Genomic DNA, 24,785 nt, shown 5'->3' with positions numbered 1-24,785 from the left:
AAAAAAAAAAAAACAAAAGAAAAAAAAAAGAGATGGACACCAGACTCAGACAGTCCTTGCTTGCTTTTAAGCAAGTTCCTGTACCTCTGTGAGCCTCAGTTTCCCCATCTGTACACTGGGCTAATAATACCTGATTACAGGCCTGTGGCAAGGTAAGATGGTCCACATCAGGCCTTTCACACTCAGGGCCTGGCACTTAGAAAGCACTTAACAAAGGTGACCTTTTGTCATGTTGCAGTCGTAAGAGGAAACCATCACAGGTTGCAGTGGGGCGTTGTGGGGAGGTAGGCAGAGTGTCTCACAAGAGACAGATTCCTTCAAGGATGGAACTGAGACACTCTCAGGAGAAGGAATCCCAGGCCGAGAGGATACCAAGCCCCACTCCTTTATTTGCTATTAGTCATTGGCCCTGGCCCAAGCATCTTTTCCATGCCGGACACTGCCCACACCTGCTTTCTCGTTGAAACGTCTCTAGGAACAGCACTGTGTTCTCCACAATGACAATGGTGGCAACAACAGCAGTAACAGCAGGATTTAACATTCCTTGACCAGGAATGTTTGCCAGGCCCACTCTAAGTGCTTTATACGTATTAACTGATTTAATCTTAGAACAACTCAACTACAGATGAGGAAACTGAGGCACAGAGGGGGTCTGTAACGTGCTCATGGGCCCGATGCTGGTCAGCAGCAGGCTGTTCTGCCTGATCAGTGAGTGCTCACAGGGCCACCAAGGGGTGACTCAGCAGATGAGTGCTGTGTGGGCTCGAGTGGGAGGCCATGACCTCACAGCCCCTCTGGGCTCCCTCCCCTGGGCGCCCATCCCTGACCAGAGCACAGAGGAAGGCCCTGAGGGAAGCCAGGGAGAGGGGCGGTGCACTACAAGCCAAGAGGGCGCTGGAGGGGACGCTCCCAAGGGTCCCTTCCTGGGCACGTACACTGTGTCATGCGCCGGTCGTCACTGCTCTGGATGCGGTGGCCATTGTGGAACCAGCTGATGGTGGGGTAGGGCAGGCCGGTCACCTGGCACTCCAGCATGGCTTCCTTGGCCAGGCCCACCTCCAGGTCCTGCAGTGGCCGCAGGAAGTCGGGAATGGACAGCCGCTCCAGCTCGCCCTGCTCTGGCTCCTCGGGGATGGACGGCATCTTCTCCAGCTTCGAGCTGTAAGAACCACAGGGCTGCCCAGAGGCCTGGGTCGCGCCTCCCACCGCAGGGCTGGGCTGGCCCTCTCAGCAGCACCCCAGGTGCCACCTGGGGCCCTAGGCGGTACCTGGGGCCTGAGGCTGCTGTCCGGGGCTCCTCCACGTAGAGCTGGGCTGAGCAGTGGGCCTGGCCATGGGTGTTGGTGGCACTGACCTCGTAGAGCCCCTCATCCTCGCTGCCCACGTGGGCGATGTGCAGCGAGTGCAGACCCCCGTCCTGCCGCAGCCGCAAGGTCTCACTCTCCTCCACGGGGTGGCCTGGGGGAGGGAGGGTGGGGATGCAGAGCAGAGCAGGGGCTCTGCCCTCAGCATATCCCACCCTGGCCTAGGCCCTTGGGGGTCCCCCAGCACCGCAGGGTGGGGATCATACCAAAGTGAGTCCAGGTAACTGAGGGGGGTGGGGTGCCACTGATCTTGCAGTCGAAGCGGGCGGCTCGGCCCTCCAGCACCTCCACGTCTTCCAGCAGCCGCGTGAACAGAGGCGCCAGCGAGGGCCGCACGGTCAGCCGGGCGCTGCAGGTCAGCTCATCTGGGGGCAAGGGACAGGGGACAGTGCAGAGACAGGGAAGGCCATGAAGGCCCAGAGACCCCAATCTACCAGTCCTGCCCTAAGGCCGGGCAGGAACCAGGAGCCTGGGCAGGGCCCAGGAAAGTCTCTCAGCACCGGAGGTGACCTTCTCAGGAGGGTGGAAGTTCACAAGGGTGGCCGGTAGGCCACCATGGCAGGTGGGGAACTCCATAGCAGCCCGGGGCCTGGCTCTCCCCTCCTCACCACACCCTGCCCACCTGGGAGGAAGCACAGCCCAGCTCTGGGAGGGTTCCAGAAGCCAAGCCCATTCCCTCTCCCAGGCCCCTCCTTGAACTCTCCTCTGTGCCCGGGTCATGCTCACACTCCTGCCCATGGCAGATGCCCCTCTACCACTCCACAAAGAGGAGACCACAGTCCTTTACGCTGACCCAATGCCTCTTCCTGCTTACAAAGCCCTGCCAGCTTCACCTCAGATGCCATCACCTACGACCTGGTAAGGTAGGTACCTTCATCCCTGCTCTTCACACAAGGACAGTACCAGGTCAGAGATGTCATTAGCAACAATAATGGCTGGCATTTATTAGATGCCACCTTTCGACAGGCGCCGTGCTTTGTGCTTTCCATATGTTATCTCATTAATCCTACCAGTCCCCCTATGGAGTAGGTATTGTGATCCCTTTCTACAGATGAAGAGTCGAAAGCTCGGAGAGATGAAGTGTCTTGGAAACCTGCAGGACAGGAGCTGGAACTTGAGTCTAGGTTTGCCTGCTACACCTCAGCAGACTTGCTCCCTTGTGGGCACAGCTAACCCTGACCTGACGGCACTCCCTTTGTGCCAGGTACCAGTCTAAGTGCCCATCGTACTGAGGCAGGGGTGCTGTCCTATCTCCCACCCCTTGCGCCTCCCCCAGGAGACAGAGCCCCGTTTCCCGGGAGCATGTTCTGCACCCTCAGTCCCCTCCCTCCAGCTCTCAGGCTCCCACAGCTGCCCTAGCGCCTGAGCGGGCAGTTACCTTTGGCAGTGCTGAGCTTGCAGGTGTAGACACCACTGTCGTCCTCGTGCACAGAGGTGAGCAACAGCTTGCATTTGCGGCCATCAAAATGCATCTTGCATTTGAGCAGCGCAGGCTGCAGCAGGCGGCCACGGCACAGCCAATCCACCTCCACATCGGTGGGACCCGCCACCAGGCACTCAAACAGCGCCATCTCCCCGGCCCCCACGTCCACGTCCTGCAGGGGGGCCAGCACGGCCAAGGACCGGCTTTCAGGGTGTGCTGGGGGGAAAGCAGCCACAGGGGCCACACACAGAGCAGAGACACATAGGGTGAGGGAGACATACACGCACACACAGAGAGACAGACAGACACAGAGAAAGAGATGCATTTTGTTCCACTAGAGACAGGGAAAGCCCACCCTCCTGGCCAGGACAGCAAGCAGTGCCTAGACCTGGCTTCGAGATGGCAACCCAGGCTGGGCCAGGGAGGGTGACTCATGGGAGGCAAGGGGGTACGGGGAGGGGCGGAAATTGAGAGGGCCACGTGATGGTGGAGACGGCGGCGGAAAAAAAAACACAGCACACCAGCTGGGTACAAACTGGACTTTATTTGAACTAAGAAATAGGTGTTTCTGAGTATCTCCACACCCAGGACAGCAGCCCCTGGTCCTGCACCAAGCCTGGTCAACTCCCTCATGCCCAGGCAGAGCATCCCCAGCCCTGACAGTGAAGGAGGGAGCCCCGCACGGGCCCTAAACCTGCCAGGGCCAGGGCTCGGCCCGGGGCCTCTGGCTTTTGGTCTGTTGTGGAATAGAAAGTGTTGTGCCACTGGAAACCTATTTCAGGAATGGTCAGTACCTGCCCCCCTCCCAATGAGACCCTTGTCAACAGCCTCTGCCCCTCTGGGCCCGCACATCCTGCGGAAGCCATGCCCTGTCCTCTGCTGCTCTCTCACCCACCGCAGCTCAGAGGCATCCTTTCCTGACTGTCACAGACACACAGACAGACAAACGGATAGACAGACAGGCCTGTAGCAGCGGTAGCACATGCGCTCGCTCGATGCTCCCCTGTCGGGAGAGACTGGGGGCTCGGTCCCCGCATGGCCGCCCCTTCCCAGCACTCAGTCCATCTGGCGGCCTCCTGGCCTGCACAGCCATGTGTCCACTTGGGTAGGGAGGGTCCACAGGGGCCCATGTGCTATCCCAGGGTGCTGCATGGGGTGGGGAGGGGAGGCTGGGACGGGTCCGGGCCGGCGGGCCTGGGTCTGTGGGCAGGAGGCAGTGAGACACAGCGAGGTCCGAGAGGTGCCTGAGACAGGGGCGCGGCTCGGAGGGTAGCGGGGGGAGCGCAGGTGCCCCCTGAGCTCACTCGCCTGTGTACAGACAAAAACCTCAGTCAGCAAGCGGCAGGTTAGTGCAGCACACGCACACGCACGCATGCACACACAGGCGCACGGACCTGGCTAGGGCCCTTCTGGATGGAGAGCTGCCTCTCAGCTCCCCAAGTCCCCCTTGACCAGCTCTGAGCCAAGAGGGCCAGCAGCTGGCCAGAGGCTGGGTCCCCGGGGTTCCTGGGCAGGCAGAGACCCTGGGCCACCAGGCAGAGGCATTTACAGGCATGAGGAGCACCCCACAGCCTGGGGGACGTCGGGAGGAATCCCAAAGAGAAAGAAGCACCGAGACACGGGTTAACACAAAGAGGCGAGGCAGAGGCAGAGCCAGAGCCTGGAGGAAAAGGAGCAGGCCAGAGAATGGGGGCTGAAGAATCTGGGAACCAGAGAGGGGCCAACCACAGGGACAGGAGGCGCAGGGGAGGGTCACTGAGGCAGGTGGGACCCTGCAGACAGACTTAGATCCCTCAGGGTCTGGGCCCCTGCAGGTGCCTTAGGGGTATCTTGGGAAGTTCTCAGAGCTGGCCTCCACCGGGCATGAAAAGACTGAGCCTTGTGGGAGGCAGGGAGGGGAGGGGGCTGAAGGAGGAGGTCGAAGAGGTCCCTGGTCCTGAGCCATCATGGGGAAAGCTGAGGTGGAAGACAAGGCAACAGCCAGCCCTTGGGGAGAAAAACCCACCAGCCCTCGGAGGACAGCCTGGCTAGGGCTGGTCATCCCCTCTGTCAGACAGGGCCCCTGCCCTTGCGCCCCCAACTCCAGGGGCCCAGCCCTCTCCACATCTCACAGCTGTGATCACCCTGGCCCCCTGAGGTCCCTGTGATGCTCCATGCCCAAGTCACCCCAAGGGCCCCTCCGAACGGGTCCAGCCACCACTCACCCACTGCTACCCCAACCACAAAAGCTTTTGCACAGCAATGGGATGGGCAGGGTGGGCAAGGGGGCAAGAGGAGGGGGGTGTGGGAGTGAGGGAGGGGCCTGGGCAGAGCAGGTGACAAAGGCTCAGAAGAGTGTGCAGAGAGGATGGCTGGTGGCGGGCACGGGGTCTCTGGCTGCTGCCAGGGCTGTGTGATGGAGCACGGGGGAGGCAGCATCGTGCAGTAAGCTGAGCACGGAACAATCTGCTGTGCACCCCAGGCAAGTCGCTTCCTCTCTCTGGGCCACGGCTTACTCAGCTGCAACATAAGCAGCTGGACCAGAGCACCCCAAGGCCCTTTCAGTGGTGGTGTCCTGTAACTGAGGCTGTGTGAGAGCTGTCAGAGGGGAGGGCCAGGGCCGGGGCGAGGCAGGGGCTCATGGAGTGTGGAAGGTACTCACCTCGGACCTCCAGGCGGGCCTCGCACTGCCGGGCGCCATACTCGTTGACCGCCTTGCACGTGTAGAAGCCAGCGTCGCCGCGCTCGGCAGCCAGGATCCGCAGCCGGCACAGCCCGCCCTCCGCCTCCTCTGCGAAGCGCCGCTGGTCCGGGCGCACCGGCTGGCGGTTTCTCAGCCTGTCAGAGGGGTGAGAACTCAGTCCTGGCCCTGGGCTTGACCTGTGGGTGCAGGGAGGTAGGGCTGCGGAGCCACATGGGCCTCTCTTCCCCTGTGCAGCTCGCCCAGGCCCCAGATCAGCCCCACTGGCCTTGGGTGCCAGAGCTAGGTCTTCACCCTGACTCTGCTGTCCCACCCTCTCCAGGAACTTCCAGGCCACCTCTGCCCCCTGGATCTCTGCCTTTGCAGAACCCACCGCACTCAGAATAGAGACATGCTATTTAGCTCTTAATAGTTCTTAAACTTCCTCATGTCTCGTTTGTGTTTACTTATAATGGAGAGATAGCTTTCCCACTTCCCAAAAGGGATATGAAAGAACTTACAATGTTAAAAAAAAAAAAAAAATCACAGCAGGGACCAGACAATCAATTAAAAATAAAAACTAGAACCCAAACCAATAAAAAACAAACAAGCCAAGCGATCGATGTTCCAGGCACCTGGCTGAGCGAGGCACCGCAGCCGAGACCACATTTAACTCTGCGCTTCTGGCGGCGCAGAAACAAATTGTTAAGACTGGGCCTAGCACAGAGCTGGGCACAGCCACTCTGTCTCAAAAGTCACCCTGCTGTCAACTGATGAGGGTGGGGGTGGGCAGCCCTCTCCAGGACTGACATGTGGACAGGCATAAGACCATTTATTGCCCGAACCCCTCCCCAGAAGGGGAAGTCCTGAATAAGCCTGGAACAGCAGGGTGAGGGGCAAGGGTGTTGGGGGAGTGGCACTGCTATCCCTGGGACGAGGCCTCCTGAGGCAGCTCACAGGGAAGTCCATGCAGGGTCCCCTCCTTCCAGCCAAAGCAGGCCTGGCAGGGCCAAGCCCAGCCGGGGAGCTGGCGGGTGGTGCGAACGGCTGCTACTCACCAGGAGACCACGGGCTTGGGCTCCCCCTGCACGCGGATGCTCATGATGACGTCTTGGCCTTCTCTTACTGACTGGTCCATAAGTGAGACCTGCAGGGGGACCCCAAAGTGTCAGGGAAGACGGCACAGCCTTGGAACCTGGAGGCTGGAGGATCTGGGACAGGGGCCTCTTCCACCCAGCCCAGCAGAGGCTGGCTCTGGGTAAGAAGGGTTAATTAAGGACAAAGTTCCAGGTCTCGCTGGAGCCTAAGCATGGCCCTAAGAACAAGGAATGGGAGTACACGGGCATGCCTGGCACCAGCCTAGGGCTCTGACCTTGAAGGTGGGGGGTGCCTTGGAGCCAGTGTCAGAAGAACGGCGGTTCTGGCTGGGACTGAGCTTCATGGTGGGGGTTCGGGGCCAGGTCTCTCCAGGCTCCGGGAAATCCTCTGGGGGGCTCAGGTACTCCTCGTCCGAGGTGATGGGGCTGCTGAAAGGGGACGAGGACCCACCTGGAGGAGAAACAGAGGAAGATGCCAGGGGAGGAAGGGGGCCGGCTGGAATGCTGCAGAGCCCAGGAGTTGAGGTAGCTGCCCGAAGGCCGGCCCTGCCCTGACCTCACCTCCTGGGCTCCCACTTGCTTGCTGCATGCTCTCGCCCAGGTGCCTGCTCTCCCCGAACCCCTGCATCCTCCTCTGCCACAGACTCTGCAACATTGACCCTGCTGACCCCCTGGGAGGGGACACCGTAAGGAATGGCCTGGGGCAAAGGACTTGGGCAGCAGAAGGGCCCCTCTTGGGCCTTGCGGGAGACCCAGAATTCCACTGGAGCAGGAAACCCACATTCTTGGCACGGAGTAGGAGCCCAAACTACCAATCACCAGCTCCAAAAGCAAGTGGTGCACATCTCTGGGACCCCAGAGTGGCACAGCCAGGACGCCCGTTTCTTCAGTGAGCTGGGCCTGGTGCAGAGGAACACGCTCCTCAGACCAGCCCCATCCTGACCTCAGACCAGGGCCAATGGGGCGGCACCGTCCAGCCTGCCCTTCCCCCTCTCCCTTCTCAGCTTCCTGCCACAGAAAGCCCAGGGGCACCTGTCGGCCCCAGCCCTACAGCATGGACCCCAAAACTCTCAGGGGATAGGAAAGCAGAGCTGGAGTCATCCACAGAACAGGGTAGCTCAGCCTGGGGAGAAGGAGGGGGGCACCAGAGTCCGCCTTGGGGGCGGGGTGTCCCCAGGGCCCTGACGCCCTCCCCCGCTACTGGCCAGGGGCCCAGCCTCGCTGAGCTGGCTCCTATCCGACTGCCAAATACAGACATGAATCTGCCACAGCCCCCGGCCCCTCCTCCAGTTTCCCCACCCCAAGCCCCCATCAAGACTGCACCCCAACTCACCCGAGACTCTGCACACGGACCCCAGCCTGCGCCTGTCCCAAAGCTCTGCCCTGGCACCAGGCCCTCCCGCTGCCTGCCCTCTGCCCACCCCACCTGGCTCCCCAGGGAGCAGGAGCCCAGGAGCCCAGGAGCCCAGCCCCAGCTCAGCTCAGTGGGCTGGCTGACCCAGCTGACAGCCCACACTGAGAAGGCCCCCGGGGGCGGGGGAAGGAGGTGAGGGCTGGCCAGGGGAGAGGCTGGGTGGCAGGCCGGCAGCTGGCTGGGAAGGTGGTGCCTGCTGAGACCACAGGCAGCCTGGGCCCTGGAGTGGAGGGGAGGAGCGGGGAGGGGCAGAGCACAGCAAGGCTGAATTTAGCTACCCTGCTCATTCCCCGGCAGGCAGAGGCCACAGGATCTGCCTTTTCTCTCTTTACAGCTTCTGGACCCTGACAAGAGCAAAGCCCCCTCAGTGGTGCCTTGACTCAAGGTGTGGGGGCCTCAGTTCCCAGAGCGGGAAGGGGAGGGGAGGCACTGCACCATGGCATTGAAGACACTCACCCTGATTAGTTCTGACACATCCCCATGGCAAATGGCCCCCTCATTGCCATCGTCCTGACCAAACCACCAAGAACCCCAACCTGGGAATGCGCTGACCAGCCTCAAATACTACAGAGCCAGGTTGCACCGTTCCCTGCGCTGAGACTCAGAAAACTGTCAGGACCTTCACCCTCCTTCCCAGAGGTGTCCCCCTCAACCTGAGGAAGCCCAGATCCCACCTCCCTCCCTGTTCCTGCCGTGGCGGGTTTGGCCCAGTACCCACCCCAGGGAGCTAGGCCTGCACCCAACCCTCCTGCCGGCTCTGCTGGGGCACCTGTTGGCAACTTGCCTTCATCCATTGGCCCCATCAGGGCCAGCAATGAGGAGATCAGGGGCTGCTTCCCCCAGATGACCCCTCGTAACTAGCATCCATTTGTATCTAGGCTGGGGAAGGGGTTTGGAAACAGCCCGAGAGAAGGGGCTATTGAGCAGGGGTCACATGTCCTTCCTCCTCCTCCTCCCACCACCTCAGCCCCGCCCAGGGCCACATTCCCAAGCTGTGACCTATGTTTCCTGGCATTGCAGTGAGGACAGAGGGGTGGGGGCCAGGAGGAGGAGGGGCCCACCATTCAGGCTGGCCATCTTGAGGTAGGGGTGGGAAGGGAAGTCAGAATGGCACTTGATGCTGGAGGCTGATGTCACAGGCATGGCCTCTGGAGGTGGGTGCCCCCTCCCCTCCGTGGAGCCTGGAGCCCTGCTCCAGGGTCAGCCCCAGGCTGAGCGGTGCTGAGGCGCCCCAGGCCCAGGGAGGGAGAGCGGGGATTCCTGCTGGATTGGGAAGGTTTGCAGGGAGTCTCAGCGACCCCTGGTGGTGGTTGGGGGAACAGCACCCTGGGGCATCCAGCCACCAAGCAAGCCTGTCCTCAAGCCCCTGGGAGAGAGGGACAGCCAGGGCAGCCCACACAGGAGGCTCAGGCTCCAGAGGGGGCAGAACGAGGCCCCCTTGAGACAAGACATTGGTCTCTGCCCCTCCATACCCCTAAAATTGCGTGGCCAAGGAGGCTGATCGAGGATCTCAGGGGCTCCGCACCACGCTCTGGTACCACCTAGGTTTCCCTGGCCCCATAGCCAAAGCCACCTTTGTAGCCAGTCCCTGACATCCCGGCCCTACCCCATCCACGAGCCCAGCTCTCAGTGTGGACAACACATTTTCACCATCCAGGAAACTGGGAGCAGGTGCCCCTAAACCTAAGAGGCACATACACTCACCGGCTCTGAACAATTCACCATGGAAGTGCCACCCCTTCACACTTGCTGGCCACCTCCCGTGCTGACCCTGTGCACGTGTCTGTCCTTTCAACATTGCTCCCAGGTCAAACTCACTTAATGAAAATACTGGCACTTGAGAGCCCATGGGAAACTCTTTCTCCCCAGACCAGCACATCCAGCTGGTCTCAACTGTTTCCAACATCCCCTGAGGTGTTCGCACAATAGATAGAGTTGCAGCTGCCACTGCTAGTATCTAGTACATGAAAGGTGTTGCACAACGCTCTGTGCATCAGGGCTTCTCAGAACGATCCTGGAACTAGCCACAGCAGCACCACCTGGGGCTTATGTAAAATACAGATTCCTCAGCCTTGCTCTGGCCTGCAGAATTAGATTTCCTGAAATGGGAAATCAGGAAACTGCATTTTAAAAAAGCACCCCAGGTGACTCTTACACACATGAAAGTTTAGGGACCACCACTGATCCTCATGGGAGAAGGACACCCCTAAGAGGTGGTATCACTGAGTCTCACCTCACTGGGCCATTAAACTTCAAGCAGGGCTTTGGACCTAGGAGGTCTGACTTCACAGTCCATGTGCTTCCCACGGCACCCTCTGGTGTCCCATCTTGGGCAAGGTCTCTAACTCTGTGGCAGTGGTTCTCAAAGTTTCCTGTGCATCAAATCACCTGGATGGCTCCTTAGACCACAGATTGCTGGGCCCCACCCCTGGAGTTCCCAATTTGGCAGGACTGGGCTGGGGCCAATAATCTGTATTTCTGGCACATTCCCCAGGTGATGCTGATGCTGCTGCTCTGGGGACCACACGCTGAGGACCACTGCTCCAGGGTCTTCTCTCCTATCCCACCCACACTCTTAGGCAGAGCTCCATGACCCTTGAAGCCACACGTCCCGCCCAGCCTCTGCGTGTTACTCCAGTTGTTCCACGGGCTTGCAAAGCCACGGGGACCTCTGTCCACCCACTGCCACCTCATGCACAGCCTCTGACTGTTCAGGAGAGCCCCCAGGCATGGCTGTGAGGGCTAAGGAGTAGCAAAGACATGGCAGTGTCTTCAGGAGTCTCTGGCTGGTGGGGAAGACAAGTCAGACACACGAACGGCTATAATAGCAAGCACAAATGATAAGGTAGCAAGAGAGAAGCAGATAAGGGCCACGGGGTACAGAGAGCAGGAGATGACTTTTGGCTCGGGGAGGAAGAGGGAACAGAGGGAAGAGGCAGTATTCGAATCAGAGTTTGGTTTAAGTAAGAAAAATGTAAAAGCATTCTAGGCAGAGGAAACTGCAAAGCAAATGTTTGAGGCACAAAGCACGTGTGCAGAGGGCTGTGGCCCCACTGTCTGGCTATAGAACTGGGTAAAGAAGTCAGGAGTGGCGCGGCCCAGCGTTAGAGCAGGTGCCTCCCACTGCCACCGAGCGTCAGCCTCAGGCCTCTGGGTCCAGACGGTATAGGCCAGCCGAAGGCATGTGGCCTTTACTCTGGAGGCAAAGGGGACTCTGGATGTTCGAGGAAAGCAATGACATGCTGCAGGTTAACCAGCATTTCTCTGTGGTTTGGCCCCTCCCAAACTGCCCTCCACATGCACTGTCTTGGCAGGTTCCCCACAGGCATCTCTTTAAACTGCCTGCTGCGGTGATCCCACCGTGCAAAGCGAGAGAAAAGGCAGACATGGGCTGGCCGGGCATCCCACCGTGGGCCTCCCCTTGGACAAGGAGAAGAGTTGTGCTGAGAAGGTTTCAGGTTTTGTTTAAAATGCACAAGGCCCCAGAGAGAATTTCACACGGTCAGCCTGACCTAGCCCCAGAAGTGTTTAATGGCTTCCGTATGACTATGTGGGTTGCTGCAGGTTAGAGACAGCATTAGTACCAATAGTAAATTAGCTCCCCACTCTGACAGGCCAAGAGTGATGATGTTCCACTCCAGGTAACAGCCTCGGGTAGCCAACCTGTCAGGCAGACCTGTTTCTGGCAGACAGGAGAGGGGAGGGAGGGCTGAGTCTGGGCAAGGGGACCATGCCCTGCTGCTTTTCCAGATGTTGTCCAAACCGCACCAAGGGCTGACAACAGGGACCACATGGCATTGCCCTCCATCGGCAGCCACTGCCATCACAAGGGACAACCTGCAACTATGCAGCAGGCAGCTGGGGACCAGAGGCAGAAGAGGGTGCAGACGTTGGTCCTATGGTTTTCTTCCTTTCCTTCTGCATTCACGACCCTCAATAAACAAGTTCTTTTCTGCTATGTCAGTGTCGACAAGGAAAACTGTGCCAGCTAAGGTATAGTGAAGAGGCCAGGGTCTTTGATGGAAAATGCTAGAATCTTGGGCTCAACTATATGAGACCTATGCAGGATGGAGGCTTGGGCCCCTGGGGCCTCCCACATCCCCCTTCCTCCTGACAGTGCCCAGAAGGCCTCCTGTCAGAGCCCACGTGTGCTCACCTAGGCATGCAAGGAAACAAATGGGACCACAGCCATGGTGGAGGTGGGGAGTCAACACAGGAAGGCGAGAAAAACCCCCAATGTCACCCACCCACAGTGGGTACCAGCAGTCCCCTCCCAATCAGCTTGAGCACAACTCCACCTCAACCTCAAATTCTTTCAGAATGGCAGGAAAGGGGACAGGGTAATGTAGTGCTATGGTCCCCAACCCCCCGGGCTGCGGCCCATTACTGGTCCGTGACCTGTTAGGAAATTGGCTGCACAACACCACCTGAGCTTGGCACCCCCCCCCAAGACACCCCACCCCCCATCCCCAGTCCGTGGAAAAATTGTCTTCCATGATACTGGTCCCTGGTGCCAAAAGGTTGGGCACCGCTGGTGTAGTGGTAGGCCTGTAGGCTTGGGAGACTCAGAGACAGGGCCTCGAAGCATGACTGCAGCCTCCAGCTGGCCCTGTGCTCCTAGAGCTGAGTATCCCACCAGGACAGTCACCAGCCTTCTGAGACTATTTAAATGCGCAGTTATTAAAATGAAATGAAATTAAAAATGCAGTTCCTCAGTCACTGTAGCCACATTCCAAGTGCTCAATAGTCACAGGTGGTTTATAACTACCATACTGGGCAGTGCACCTATAGAAAATTTCCGTCATCATGGAAAGTTCTATTGATCAATGCTGCTCTAGAGCAATTTGCTAAAGCTTTCCAAGACTCAGTGTCCTCCTCTGTAAAATGGGCATAATAACACAACCAATCTCACAGGGCTGGACTAAATGCGACAACCCAATCAACACGGGGCCTGGTACAGATGAAGCACTCACTGGATGTTAACTAATCACGTGATTTTTATCTGCTACCGACACTAAATTTATTTGCTTCATGGGGGACTTGTTTCCATCATCCGAAATCACCTGTTGCTTATAACGTGCATAGGCAGACTGCAGGTGCTCGATAAAGGCTGCTGGCCTGGTGCCAGCCCTACATCACTTACCCTCCACGTTTTTCTTCCCATCTATAAAATGGGAATATCACCACCTGTCACATGTCCTTTAAGGGATATATTAAACATGGCGCAATGTAGCTCACGGAAAGAGATGTGAAAGGGATTGAAAAAAGTATGTGGCACTGTCCAAACAGAAGAAACTGTCTAGAGAGATGCAGCACTTGGCACCAGGTCGGCACTCAATAAATGCTTGTGTGATGAATGCAGGCAGCTTTGCTTCGGTTAAGCACACTTCTCACACTCCGCAGCCACCCACCCCGATCCACACATCTCCTCTGGGAGAAGGGCTGTGGTCCCAGTAGAGTCATTCAGTGGGGTGGGAGGGAGCTGGTGAGGACCAGGCTTGCCAGCACAGACCCTGCCCCCAAACCACAGCACCCAGGGCTGCATGCTCTAGATACCCATTCCCTCGTTACCGTGGTTCTCGACCAGGAATTGAGATCTGTGGGCTCTCAAAAGCAGGCGCTGTTGGGTGGGCACCCCAAGAGGGCGCTGGGCAGCCAGCCCTGGTTACCATTGCACCGGGGGGCAGGGCAGGGCGGGAGAGTGAGAAGCAAGAGAGGCCGCACACAGGGCCTCTTCCCACAAGACACTGCCCACTGCCTCCCTCCACCTGCTCCCCACCACGCCCACAGCAACACTGCAGGACACCCTCCCCTAGCCACACCCCTCACTCCCTGTAGACTCCAGGCCTGGGACCCCCACCCCCGTGGCCTTGCCAAATGTCTGTGCCACCCCCTGGTTCCACCTACTCCTGCTGCTCTCCAGGTCCACTGGCTCCTGTCCAGCCACTCTGGACCAAACAGTGCCTTGTAGGGTAAGAAAGTCAGCTTGCTCCACGACAGCGAGAGCTGAGTCTAGACCCACGTGCCTGCCCCTCAGGCCCTTGAGCCAGCCTGACTTACGGCGGCTGCTGTCTTGCTGCAATGCCTGGTGCAACCGACTAATGTGATGAAGGCTTTCTGGCTCCCCAGAGATACCACGATGGGCAGATGAGCAGAGGACACGAGGCTGGGAAAGATGGAGGGCCTGAGGGCTGTGGGCCTTGCCAGGGCAGGAGTGGAGTCCCCAAGGCACAGACAGTGTGAAGAAAAGGGCAGAGAAGGATAAAGCGCTTCCCAGATCCTAATGGAAACCTGAGCACAACATCACCCCTTAATAACGCTAACAACTAACATTGTCTACAGCTTTACAGTTCATAAAGCTCGTTCACACATTCACTTTCAGCCGTGAGGATGGTATAATTATCTCTGGTTTACAATGAGGAAACCGAAGCTCAGGGATGTTCAGCGTAGCAAACAGAACTCCCAGTCAAGGGCTGACAGCTGCCTTGCCCCAAGCTGCCTTCCCAACCTTAAAAGGCTCCCAAACGGCCCTGAGCCGGTATCAGGGCACCCCCACGTGCCTCTCGCCAAATCTCAGCCCAGCCCAACTATTGACTGGAGTCCTGGGGCCAGGCCTGAGCCCCCTAAGGGGAGCTGGGAGCTGAGTCAGAGGCCAGATCCCAGAGGTGATGGAAGGACGGAAGCACGCAGCGGAGGGGCGGAGGGGCGGGTATGATTCAGTGCAGTGGGAGGGGTGAGAAGAAGGCCTAAAACATGAGCTCCTGGGAGGGATATGCAAACTAAAGAAGATGGAGACCTGCAGTTCCACAAGCCAGACAGTGCAACCAAAGGCTCTAACGCAGCACGAGACCAAGATTGGACACCGCCAAGAACTCCCTCATCATGCAGGTGCTGAGGCCCTGGGACCACAGCACGCAGGCTCCCCCATCCTGTCTCCTGCAGCACTCAGTGGAAGAAAGGGACAGAACAGCGTGTGCTGTTCCCCTCCTGGCATGTCCCACCCCTCCCCCTGCCAGTCTGAATCCCAGCCTCCTTCAGGGCCCGATGTCTCCCGGTGCAGGCGTCCCACAACACTGACCACCTGTTTGACTGTCCTCAGCACTGGATTCATCTGCCTGGCACTGTCCCCCAATCTAGATCCCCTGATCCAGGTCTGGTCACCCAGTGGTAACCTCCTGGAGGGCTGAATCTGCCTTTCCCTCCTGTAACGCCCCTGCCCCACACTCACCTCCTCCAGCCCTACAGCCCAGGGTCATTGCATTGTCCGGCCCAGCAACCCTGAATGAGCTGCACTGGCCATACACACGGACACTGGCCCAGCTCTGCCAGAACCAGAAAGAAACTGGGCTGAAACCCAAAGAAAGTAGTCCGACACCAAGTAAGGGCTTTCATAAAAATAGAAAACAAGGCGGCCTCAGCACTGCCCTCTCCGGAGAGGTGCTCTCAGCTGTATCCTCTCTTCGGCTTTGGGTTCAACAGAAGCAGGGGGAGGTGGGTTGTAGCACTTGAGAGCATCCTTCGCTGGGAGTGAGGGCTGTCCTCACAAGGCTCATGGTGGCTCTTAAAGCCCTTTGAGCCAAGAGATGCTTTTTTTTGGACACTCAAGGGCAATTTGCTCCCCCCACAGGACCCTGTTCAGGGAAATGCCCTGGGAGGATGGCATTCAGAGGATGTCTAAAGACAAATTTCTCTGACTTCATGAATTGGCCAACCTTGTGTGTGCCTTGGGAATCTGGCCCCTGCCCTAAGGCCAGGGCCATTTAAAATGCTGCCACCAAAGCTGCTGGCACCAAGAACGGACTGTGCATGGACTGTGCATACTGGCTGAGAGCCGAGCTCTCGGCTGGGAGTGGGAAGGGGGCCCGGGCCCACGGCCTCCCTCAGAACCACTGGAAGTGTTACGGCTCTCCCCACCCAGCCCTGGGCTCAATGGGCTCCCTACCAGGTCTCACGGCCAGTGAGGCAGCACAGCTGGCCTGGCCCAGCTCGTTGGTGGCGGTGGCCATATAGCTCCCAGCGTCAGTTGCCCGGGCCTCCCTGAGCAGCAGGGTGTGCCGCTCACCCTCGGCCCGGACGAGGAGGCGGCCCTCGCTGCGCAGTGCTGACCCATCCTTGTGCCAGGACACTGTGGGGAAGCACGGGGGAACCAGCTCGTCATGGTCATGGGCACCCACTAGAAAAATCACACCTTGCCCACACACACCCCACAGGGGCCCAAACCACTCTTCTCGCCGCCCCAGGGAATCGTGAGGAATCTGCCCTCACTCGGGGAAGCCCAGGTTGTCCTCCCCATCTCACAGGAGGGGGGTCCTGAAAATCTCCCTTAACATGCACACAAGAATCAGGGCAGCCCCCCTGGAGGGGATAACTGCCCTCCTCCCCACCCCCTCCCTTCCCTCTCTAATGCCCACCCCCCCTCCAGCCTCAGCCTGGCCCCAGCCCTGGGAGCTCACCTTGCGGAGGGGGGTTGGCGGTGATGATACACTTGAGCAGCACGTCGGCCCCTGGTGCCACCACCACATTCTGCAGAGGGATCTCAAACATGGGGGCCTCCAGGGGCTCCTCTCCAGCGGACACATAGGAATCATCCGAAGACTCTGCCGGACACAGGGGTGACAGCGTAAGGGGACATGAACCCTGTGGGGACAACTTAGGGGGAGACAGAGCATTGGCAGCCTACATCCTAGAAAGCCATGCCCAAAGAAAGGGGCTTCTAGAAGGCAGATGCTGGGAGAGCCAAAGGTCTCTCTCCTGAATGTCCTGAGACAGGGAAAAAAGGAAGCTGGGAGGAGGGTGCTCAAACGGGACAGGGCAGCCTTGACTCCAGTTAGTCTGGCTGTTCCTCAACTTCATCCACAATTAGAGTGTTGGTTTCTGGAGGAAGCCAGGGACCACGCTGTGCATGTCTCCACATAAATCAATCATCACGTGTGGTGTACCAGGCCCTATGCAAGGTACTCTGAGAAGTGCAAGATGGTACAAGCTGCCAAACAGTCAGAGGACAAGCTAACAGCATCCCAAGACTTAAGCAATAGGAGGCAACATGTCACAGGGCAACATATGGTGAACTGTCAAATTCGTGATGCCACCAGCTTCAAAAGAGGGAATGGCGGGGGCTCTGAGAGGCCTATGAAGATCAGCTTTGAATCTGTCCATTCACCAACAGTGAATGCACTCGCTGCATACTGAGCACTGTACGGGTACAGGGACACCACAGGAAATAAGATGCAGGCCGGCTTACAAGAAGTTCACACAGACAAAGAGATAATGAAACTCTATTGTCGCAGATCTCTCTGGGTATTTTCCAACTGCAACATTCTATAAGTTAGGTAAAAGACAATGTAGGTAGCCAAAAGAGCAGTGAGAGTCCCAATTCTGCTGTTTTCCAGCTACATAACCATGGGCAAATTAGATAACCTCTCTGAGCCTCAGTTTTGTTATCTGTAAGATGGAGGAGATAACACCCAACACTCTGTAGAGCTGGCACACAGATGAAACAAGGTAACTTCCTAAGGTTCTTGTTAACACTGCGCTGGGATGAGGTTGTGGGTATGCAATGATGGTGGCCAGTAGGACAATTGACAGGAACCTAATCATCTCTTAAGATTCCGAGGTGGTGATACTTAAATGCAAAGCAATTTTGATGAAGAAAAATACAGAATGGTAAGTACAATGAAAAAGATACAGGCAGGGTCTCCGGAGAGCAGTGGGGAGAGGCATCTAGCCTGGGGGAGCAGTAGAAGCAAGTCAAGGATGGCTTCCTCTGCCTCTCTCCAAGAGTGGGCCCCAAGCTGATATTCGGGTTGAGCATTAGGATGGGGCATTCTCCTGTTGGTGATGTTGGTCATCACCCCTGGGAATGTTGGGAGACCACACAAGGCAGGCAAGTGTAGGGACCACAGCTCAGCCACGCGACATGCAAGGATGTGAAAGAGGAGCCTGGAAGGGGAGGCCAGGTCAGATCTCAGTGGCTACAGATGGTTAGGGAATGGTGCTGGGATGGGAAGGGCAAAGTAGAGGTGGCTGGCCTAAAGTTTGCCTGTAACAGAGACTTGGCAAATTATTTGAGACCATCTATACCATCTCTTCTCCACAGAGGGTTGGGGGCTTTGGTGGGGCTCCTTAGGTTCCCACCAGTGTGTCCTCCCATTAGTGGTCCTTGAGCCAACAGCCTAGCAGGCCAATGGACCCAGGGACCTATGGTAGGCATACGGGCACCAGTCCTTACTCACACCTCAGCCCCACCCAGTTTCCAAAGAAACTGTGCCTCACGGGCCGCGGCAGGTTCTAGCACAAGGACCTTCACAATCCTTCACTCAAACTTGAGCCTGTGTTCACGCCTCTTCTGGTAAATCCACCCTCACTGCCAACCAGCAGCCTCAAGCCAGACTGCAGAGCAGTCTTGCTCTTCCCAAACCCTCTTCCACCCGGGTCCAGGCACCTTCTCGGCCATCCCCGCGGCCTTACCGAGCTCAGGGGAGGTGGGCCGGGCCCGGCGACCTTTGCCCTGGCTGCGTGTCCCTCTGCGGTCCCAGGCCCCCCAGGGACCGTCCTCTTCTGGCCCTCTGCGCAGTCTCTTCTCGGCCTCAGGCCCCGCCCTGTTCTTCTCCAAGGTCTGGGGCACAATAACGCCTTCCAGGCCCGGCGTGGCCCAGGGCAGGAAACGCACGGCCTGCGCTGGGGGCTCCCGCTTTCGTCCCGGGGGGACTTTCGTCCTGGCCTCCGGGGGATCGGCGGCGGGGGGTGGCACGGGGCTCCTGCACTCCTGGATAGCTCTGCCCCGGGTCAGCGGGAACTGGTCTCGACGCCTAACCTCTTGCTGCGGGCCGTCCCCCAGCTCCGTCCGGCCCACCGGCCCGCGGCTCCTGGGCCTCCCTGGCTCGTCCCCGGGCCTCCCCGCGACACTCGGAGGGGCCGGCTGGGCTGCGGCGGGGCTCACGGGCCGCGGGGTCTTGGGGGTGGAGGGCCGGGGAAAGAGCGGGGGCTCGCCGGGCTCTCGAGGGGACGGGGCGCGATGCAGGGTGGCGCGCAAGGACTCGTGAGAGCGCACCAGCTCCTCCCGTGACGTGGAGCGGCGGATGCGGCCCAGCTCCTGGGCGAAGCGCAGCTCGAGGTCGGAGGCCGGGCTGCGCTGCCGTGTGCGCTCGTCCAGCGAGGCCGCCTTCTGCTGGAACAGGCGGCGCCGCTCGGCCACGCTACCCGGCGGCGCCCGCAGCTCCTCCTGCGAGGCCCCGGGCGTGCCCCACGGCGCGCCGCCCTCCGACTTGGGCTGCTCCAGCGACCGCGCCTTGCGCAGGGGCACCCAGGGCCGCAGGGGTGCCGGCGGCGAGTCGCTGCGCTCCAGGCTGCGCCGTCGCTCCTCGAAGAACTGCAGCTTGTCCAGGATGCGGGAGCCGGCGCGCACCAGCCTGGGCGAGCGGCCGAGCGCCGACAGGCGGCCGGAAGCCTCGCTCAGGGGCGTCTGAGGGCGGGACTCTGCCGTGCCTGCCAGCGAGGGCCCCGACGACTTGGACTTTTTCCCTCGCTTCTCTTCGGCGGTGGCGTCCTCGGGTAGCACCGGCTCCTGAGTGCGCCGGTGGGGTGATGTGGGGGTGGCCGTGAGCTGGGTGCTGGGTCCCGGCGGGGACCGCTTACCCACCCGAGGGGACGGTGGGGGGAGCAGCGCGGATTTGGAGGGAGGTGGAGGGGCCGGGCGACGCGGGGCTTCGCTGGCCAGCTGAGGCTGAAGGTCGGGCTCCTCCCTGCGCAATCCGCTCTGAGGGACGCTGCTGCAGAACCAAGACGGAGAGGGGTAAAGGATTCAGGGGGCCTCCCCTCCTAGACCCTTAGCTTGTGACAGGAATTGGGCGGTGGGGCATGCTGGGCAGGCTTGTGAGTGACATGGGCCAGACCCTCCCGTCCCCCCTCCACCCCCAAGAGGAGGACACAGCCAGAGCAGGTGCTGGGGAGAGGCTGGCGGCTCTGGCACCAGATTGGGCTAAGGGCTGGGTCCAGGTACAGACCCTGCCCCAGGGACTCTGGCCAGCCCCCTCCCCCCAGCCCCAGAAGCTGGGAAACAGCAGAAACAGAACTGAGCATGAGGGAGAGAAAAGAATGAGGCTTAGAACCCAAAGGATGAAGTGGTGTGGGAAGACAGGAGGGTTGGGTGGGGAGGGGCCCTCTCAGGAACGCAGCCTCCCACTCATTCCTGTCTCCAGCTGGCCCCACACCCCTGCCCATTCTCAGCAGGACACACCCAATCTACAGTGGCCCCTAGAAGAATAGTAGCCACCTCCTGGACCAGGCACAAGCTTTCAGGGGGCAGTGCCCCATCCCTGAGATCACCATGCAGACCTGAGCCATCCCTAGCACCATCACCAGTGCTGATAGGACATAGCAGGTGGCAATGGGATACCCACCCACCCCCACTAGAACTTTGACTTTGCTCTACCCCTGGGAAAGGTATCTTGAGTCCTTGGAAACACCCCTGAGAAGCACAGAAGTCCCCCCTACAGGAGTATGCTCAGAAATAACTCGGCTCAGAAATAACTACCAAGTGGGCCTGAATAGGGGGTGTGGGCAAAGAGGAGGAGGGAAGGAGCCTGTCACCCCAGAGTACCTCTCTCACTTAACAGAGCTTTGATGCCCAAGAGCTGGGCCTCAGTTTCCCCCATCTGGACCCCTAGGGGACACATCAAACATAAAGATTAGCAAGAAAAGGAATTAGCTATTATAATACCTGACACATTAGAAAAAGCCCAATAAAAACTTAGGAAATGGCTAATTGAATACTTACTGTGTGCCAGGCATGTACTAAGTGCTTACAATGCATTGAGTCATTTAATCTGAACAACAGTCCTGTGAGATAGGAACTGTTATTGTCCCCATTTACAGATGAAGAAACTGAGGGTTAAAAGAGGTTAAGTGCCTTACCATGGTGACTCAGCTAGGAAATGGTTGGTGCTGGAACTGAAACCCAGGAAATCTGAATCCTCAGCCCTTATTCCCTCTAAAATGTCTGAGTTTCCAGGGGCACAGAAGGGAGAAGAAATAGTAGGGTACCATCCATGAGCAGAAGTATTAGGGGTTCCCAAGTATAAAGATGTTTTAGCCTTCCTGGGATGTCGTAGCCACCCAAACTACAGACCCACCTCTGGCTAAGGGGAAGGGGAGAGCTGGCAATCCAGACTGCCCCATGGGAGAAAAATCTCAGCCAGCCACCTCCAGGGAGGCACAGTCTACTCTGGGAGAGGGGCAGCTGAGTCCCTGAGGAATGGCTTCTGGGAACTGGGTGAGGCCTAGAGAGAAATTGGGGACAGCAGAGGAGCCCTCTTGCTGGCAGCTCTGCACTCTAGGCCAGACTCTGTACCACAGACATCACTAAGGAAATGGGTTCCTCCGAAGTTGCCATAGCAACTCCAGGCTCCGGCTGGGGCCTGGTAAAGAAAGGCAGGGAAGGAAAGGCGAGTCCAGGGCACTGGAGCGCCTGGTAAGGCCAACAGGATAAGCCAAGGGAGCCTCCCCTGCCCTACCCCCACCCACTCCCCCACCCACCATTAGCCACTCCAATCACCCCCAAAACAGCCTCCCCTGCAGGACCCTTCTTTCTCTTCCATGATAGTACCTGCCCCCCACACCCATACCCATGACAACCCAGGTCCCCCTCAGCTCCCAGGTGCCCCCAATGCCTCTATCATCAGACACTCCCCTCTTGCTATAGACTCCCTCCTGTATCTGGCAGCCCCACATCTCCAAAAACGCTCCAATGTCTCACTCCAACACCTCCTCTTTGTTCCACCCCCTACCAGGACAACCTTGAACCACACCCTGGGGGTTTCCCATGAGGGAGATCACTGCATGCCCCTGCCACCTTCACTCCCAGCCCTCCACCTCCACCCCAGCCCAGTCTCTAGCCCCTGTCCCCCGACCCCCTCCCCCATCCCCACAGCCTCCTCAGCCTCCTGCTCTGGCAGGCCCCTGGCCCCAGCTGCCCCGGCCACCTCTCTCTCTTCTCTCTCCCGGTTGCTCACTTGCTCCCCTGCTCTCTCTTGCTCTCCCGGGAGCTGCCGTGCAGAAAGGTTCCGTTCCTCCCAGAAAAAGGCCCACATGGGAACAGGAATGTGCAGAGAGATGAAAAGGCAGCAGCTGCTGAGACAGCAGGCACGGAGGGGGCCCCCGAGGGGGGGGATCCTGGGGACAACTGGAGCCCGAATGGGTGAGGTGGGAGAGGGCCCCTGAGAAACTGGAGATCTTGGAGGAGACAAGGAGGGGACGGAGGGGTCCACGAGACCATGGAGAAGGCACAGGGAACCAGGACAGGTGGGAGCAGGAGGACGTGGGTGGTGACGGCACAGGAGGAGGAGAAAGCAGTGTGGGAAGACGGAGTGGAAGGGGGTGAGGAGTGCACAGAGAGATGGATGGGGCAGGGTGATGGTGGAAGGTGACGGTGGAGGCTGACAGAGCAGTGAGGGCAGTGCAGGACAGCTTGGTGAGATGGGGCAGTGCAGGCCCAGGTGAGGCCATTACTTACACGTGGATCGAGAGCGCCCGTCCTCTGTACAGACTGAACGCGCTGCCATACAGGTCACTGGCCACCGAAAGGCTATCCTCTGACCCCCAGCTTGCGCCCACCAGATTAGCTCGAGATGCCCGCACCAGCGGCTCCACCCCCAGGTGCCGTGGCCCGGCCCCGGTTGCCTGTGCTTGCCTTGGGCTGCCCGGGAGGCGGCGGGTGCCACCCCCACTGCCCGCTTCCTGCTCCAGGACCGTCTGCCCGCTGCCCCACCAGCTCACTTGCTCCTCTGAGGTGCCTGTCACGGAGGTCGGGGGTGTGTCCAGGGAGGTGCCCACCAGGGTGTCAGAGCCCCCTAGAGAAAGAAGCACTGTGAGACCCGAGGCACCCCTGGTGGGAAATCCGCCTCCCTGCTCTTTGATCACCCCAGAGAGCTCACCCGTGGGGGTGCTGAAGGCCCCGTCATCCCGAAGCTCCAGGCGCTGGGTCCCCTGTACATCGCTGATGTCATCCTCAGCCGTCTCCGAGTCTGGGAAGAAGGGGTCTGTGTGGGCAGGGCCCTCCTCCCTCTGCCTCCACCTCTTCCCTGTGTCGCCTCCTGCCTCCCCCACGCAGGCTCCATCTCATCACTGGTAGGGCTGCCAGCACTCTGTCTTCTCCTCACTTTTGCTCCCCACATCCCCCTGCCCAGCCTGGGCACGATAACCCCACTCATGCCAGTGCCCTGGTTCCATCTCTGGGCCCCAGCTACTCACCCTTGCCTCTGTGAGGTCCTCAAAACTGCCATCCCACTCCCAACCACTTAATGGATTACCAGGGCCTCATCCCCTCTCCCTCTTCCACTTGTCAGTGATAGCTTAAATTCCTGTGCAGCCCCCAAAGTGACAAGGTCTAGGTTCCAAGGCTCTAAAGTCTGGGTTCCAGTATCCCAGGAACAAAGGGGAGTCACCTCAGAGTCGTACTGTCAGGGCACTCGACCAACCGCAGGCCAGCCTGTCCTCTACCCCAAACCAGCTGGAAGGCATCAGGGTGCAGCTGAGGCAGGGTGAGGAGAGGTCGGGGCCAGGTGGGGAAGAGGGAGAAGTGGGGGGCTAGGGCAGGAGTCAGTTTCCTACCGTAACTTTGCTTTCTGCAGGAGCGGAAAACTTCGCTTCCATAGGAGCAGCAGGAGAGAGACAGGGACAGACTGTTATCAGAGCGTTTGCGGGGTAGGGCATGGAGGGCAGGCAGGACAGAGGGAGGCATGAGGTACCCAGTGCCGTGAGATGCCCTGTGGGGATGGGTGTGGGGGTGGGGGGAGGGAGACACCTGGAATGTGCCCAGCGCTGGGGAACCCCCATGCTTGGGCTGGTTATTCCAGCTGCCCCGGTGATTCTGGTACCCTTGGCACTTGTTGGTGTTGCCACTGGCCACACACACACCAGCTTGTGCTAAGCCCAGCCACAGACCCAGGCTTCCCATTAGGGGTCAGGCCCACTCTCTATTACATCTGCATTGTGCTTTGACCTCTCCCTGCAAGCCATCCCCCCATCAGGATGTGACAGGCATCTTCCTCAAGATCCCTCTTCTACTGTCGAATGGTCCTTAAAAATGCCCAGCAGCTAGGTTAGCAGCAAAGTTTCCTGGGCTTAATTTCAACTTTTCCAGACCCACTATCAAGTCTGTGCCTCAGTTTCCTTCTGGATGCCATGACAAGCAGGAGCCATGTACTGGTTGCCAAAGCATGGCACTGAGCTGTCCCCATTTGGCCCCACAGATGGAGAACAGGGAGCCCAGCTCATGGCAGGGTGTGCTAGTTTGCCCCCTCCCCACTGCTATACTCTCTCAGCTGCCGGGCACAGGGGGCCTTCTTGGGTGGATGAGTAGATGAGTGTGGGGGGTGTATAGGGAGGTCCCACATCTCATGAGCTGTCTTCAGGGCCTTGATGCCTCATGAAGGGACATGGACCAAGAGCAGTGGGCATGGGCTAGAGCAGGGATGCCCATAGTCCACGCACCATGGGTGAGTCGGCCAAAGGCCCGGCGGGAATGGCCGGTTTTCTGAAAGAGAAAAGCCAGAATGAATAGTTGGGGGGGAGGCTTGTTCTTAAGGTCCCTATACTTCCCAACCAAACCTGCTATATCAAGCAGAAACTCATTCCAGGGGGCAGTGTGTGTGTGTGTGGTGGGGGGGGACAAAGACTCAGAGTGACCACTTCCCCAGTAGGGAATGTCTCTACTCTGCCCTCTTCCAAGCTACCCAGCTGCGCTCCCAGGAGGAGCAAGGAAGGAAGGAGACGACAGCAGGCTTTGGGTGGAACGCTGGGACTCCCCACTGGACAGAGGCTCATAGCCTGG

At 58.9% G+C, this 24,785-nt stretch overlaps 1 protein-coding gene across 2 annotated transcripts in view; it reads right to left on the bottom strand.

The window, feature by feature from the left end:
- SPEG (SPEG complex locus) overlaps positions 1–24,785 on the bottom strand; it is a 55,497-nt gene that overhangs the window by 22,874 nt on the left and 7,838 nt on the right. Inside the window, exons 2-13 of one of the 2 annotated variants that reach the window (XM_012642544.1) lie at positions 22,888–22,977; positions 22,467–22,803; positions 18,425–19,725; positions 16,411–16,554; positions 15,900–16,082; positions 6,819–6,994; positions 6,505–6,593; positions 5,429–5,604; positions 2,743–3,003; positions 1,571–1,729; positions 1,269–1,458; positions 936–1,159 (exon numbers count right to left, since the gene is read on the bottom strand). In XM_012642544.1, the coding sequence (XP_012497998.1) occupies positions 936–1,159; positions 1,269–1,458; positions 1,571–1,729; positions 2,743–3,003; positions 5,429–5,604; positions 6,505–6,593; positions 6,819–6,994; positions 15,900–16,082; positions 16,411–16,554; positions 18,425–19,725; positions 22,467–22,803; positions 22,888–22,977 (3,330 nt within the window). Of the gene's footprint in view, positions 1–935; positions 1,160–1,268; positions 1,459–1,570; positions 1,730–2,742; positions 3,004–3,314; positions 4,096–5,428; positions 5,605–6,504; positions 6,594–6,818; positions 6,995–15,899; positions 16,083–16,410; positions 16,555–18,424; positions 19,726–22,466; positions 22,804–22,887; positions 22,978–23,563; positions 23,578–24,445; positions 24,492–24,785 lie in introns of those variants that run through there. The other variant, XM_012642545.1, reaches the window with a different exon arrangement.

The sequence above is a fragment of the Propithecus coquereli genome, unplaced genomic scaffold, assembly GCF_000956105.1.
Source record: "Propithecus coquereli isolate 6110/MARCELLA unplaced genomic scaffold, Pcoq_1.0 Scaffold18, whole genome shotgun sequence".
Lineage (NCBI taxonomy): Eukaryota > Metazoa > Chordata > Mammalia > Primates > Indriidae > Propithecus > Propithecus coquereli.
This window is presented reverse-complemented; position numbering and strand designations above follow the sequence as displayed.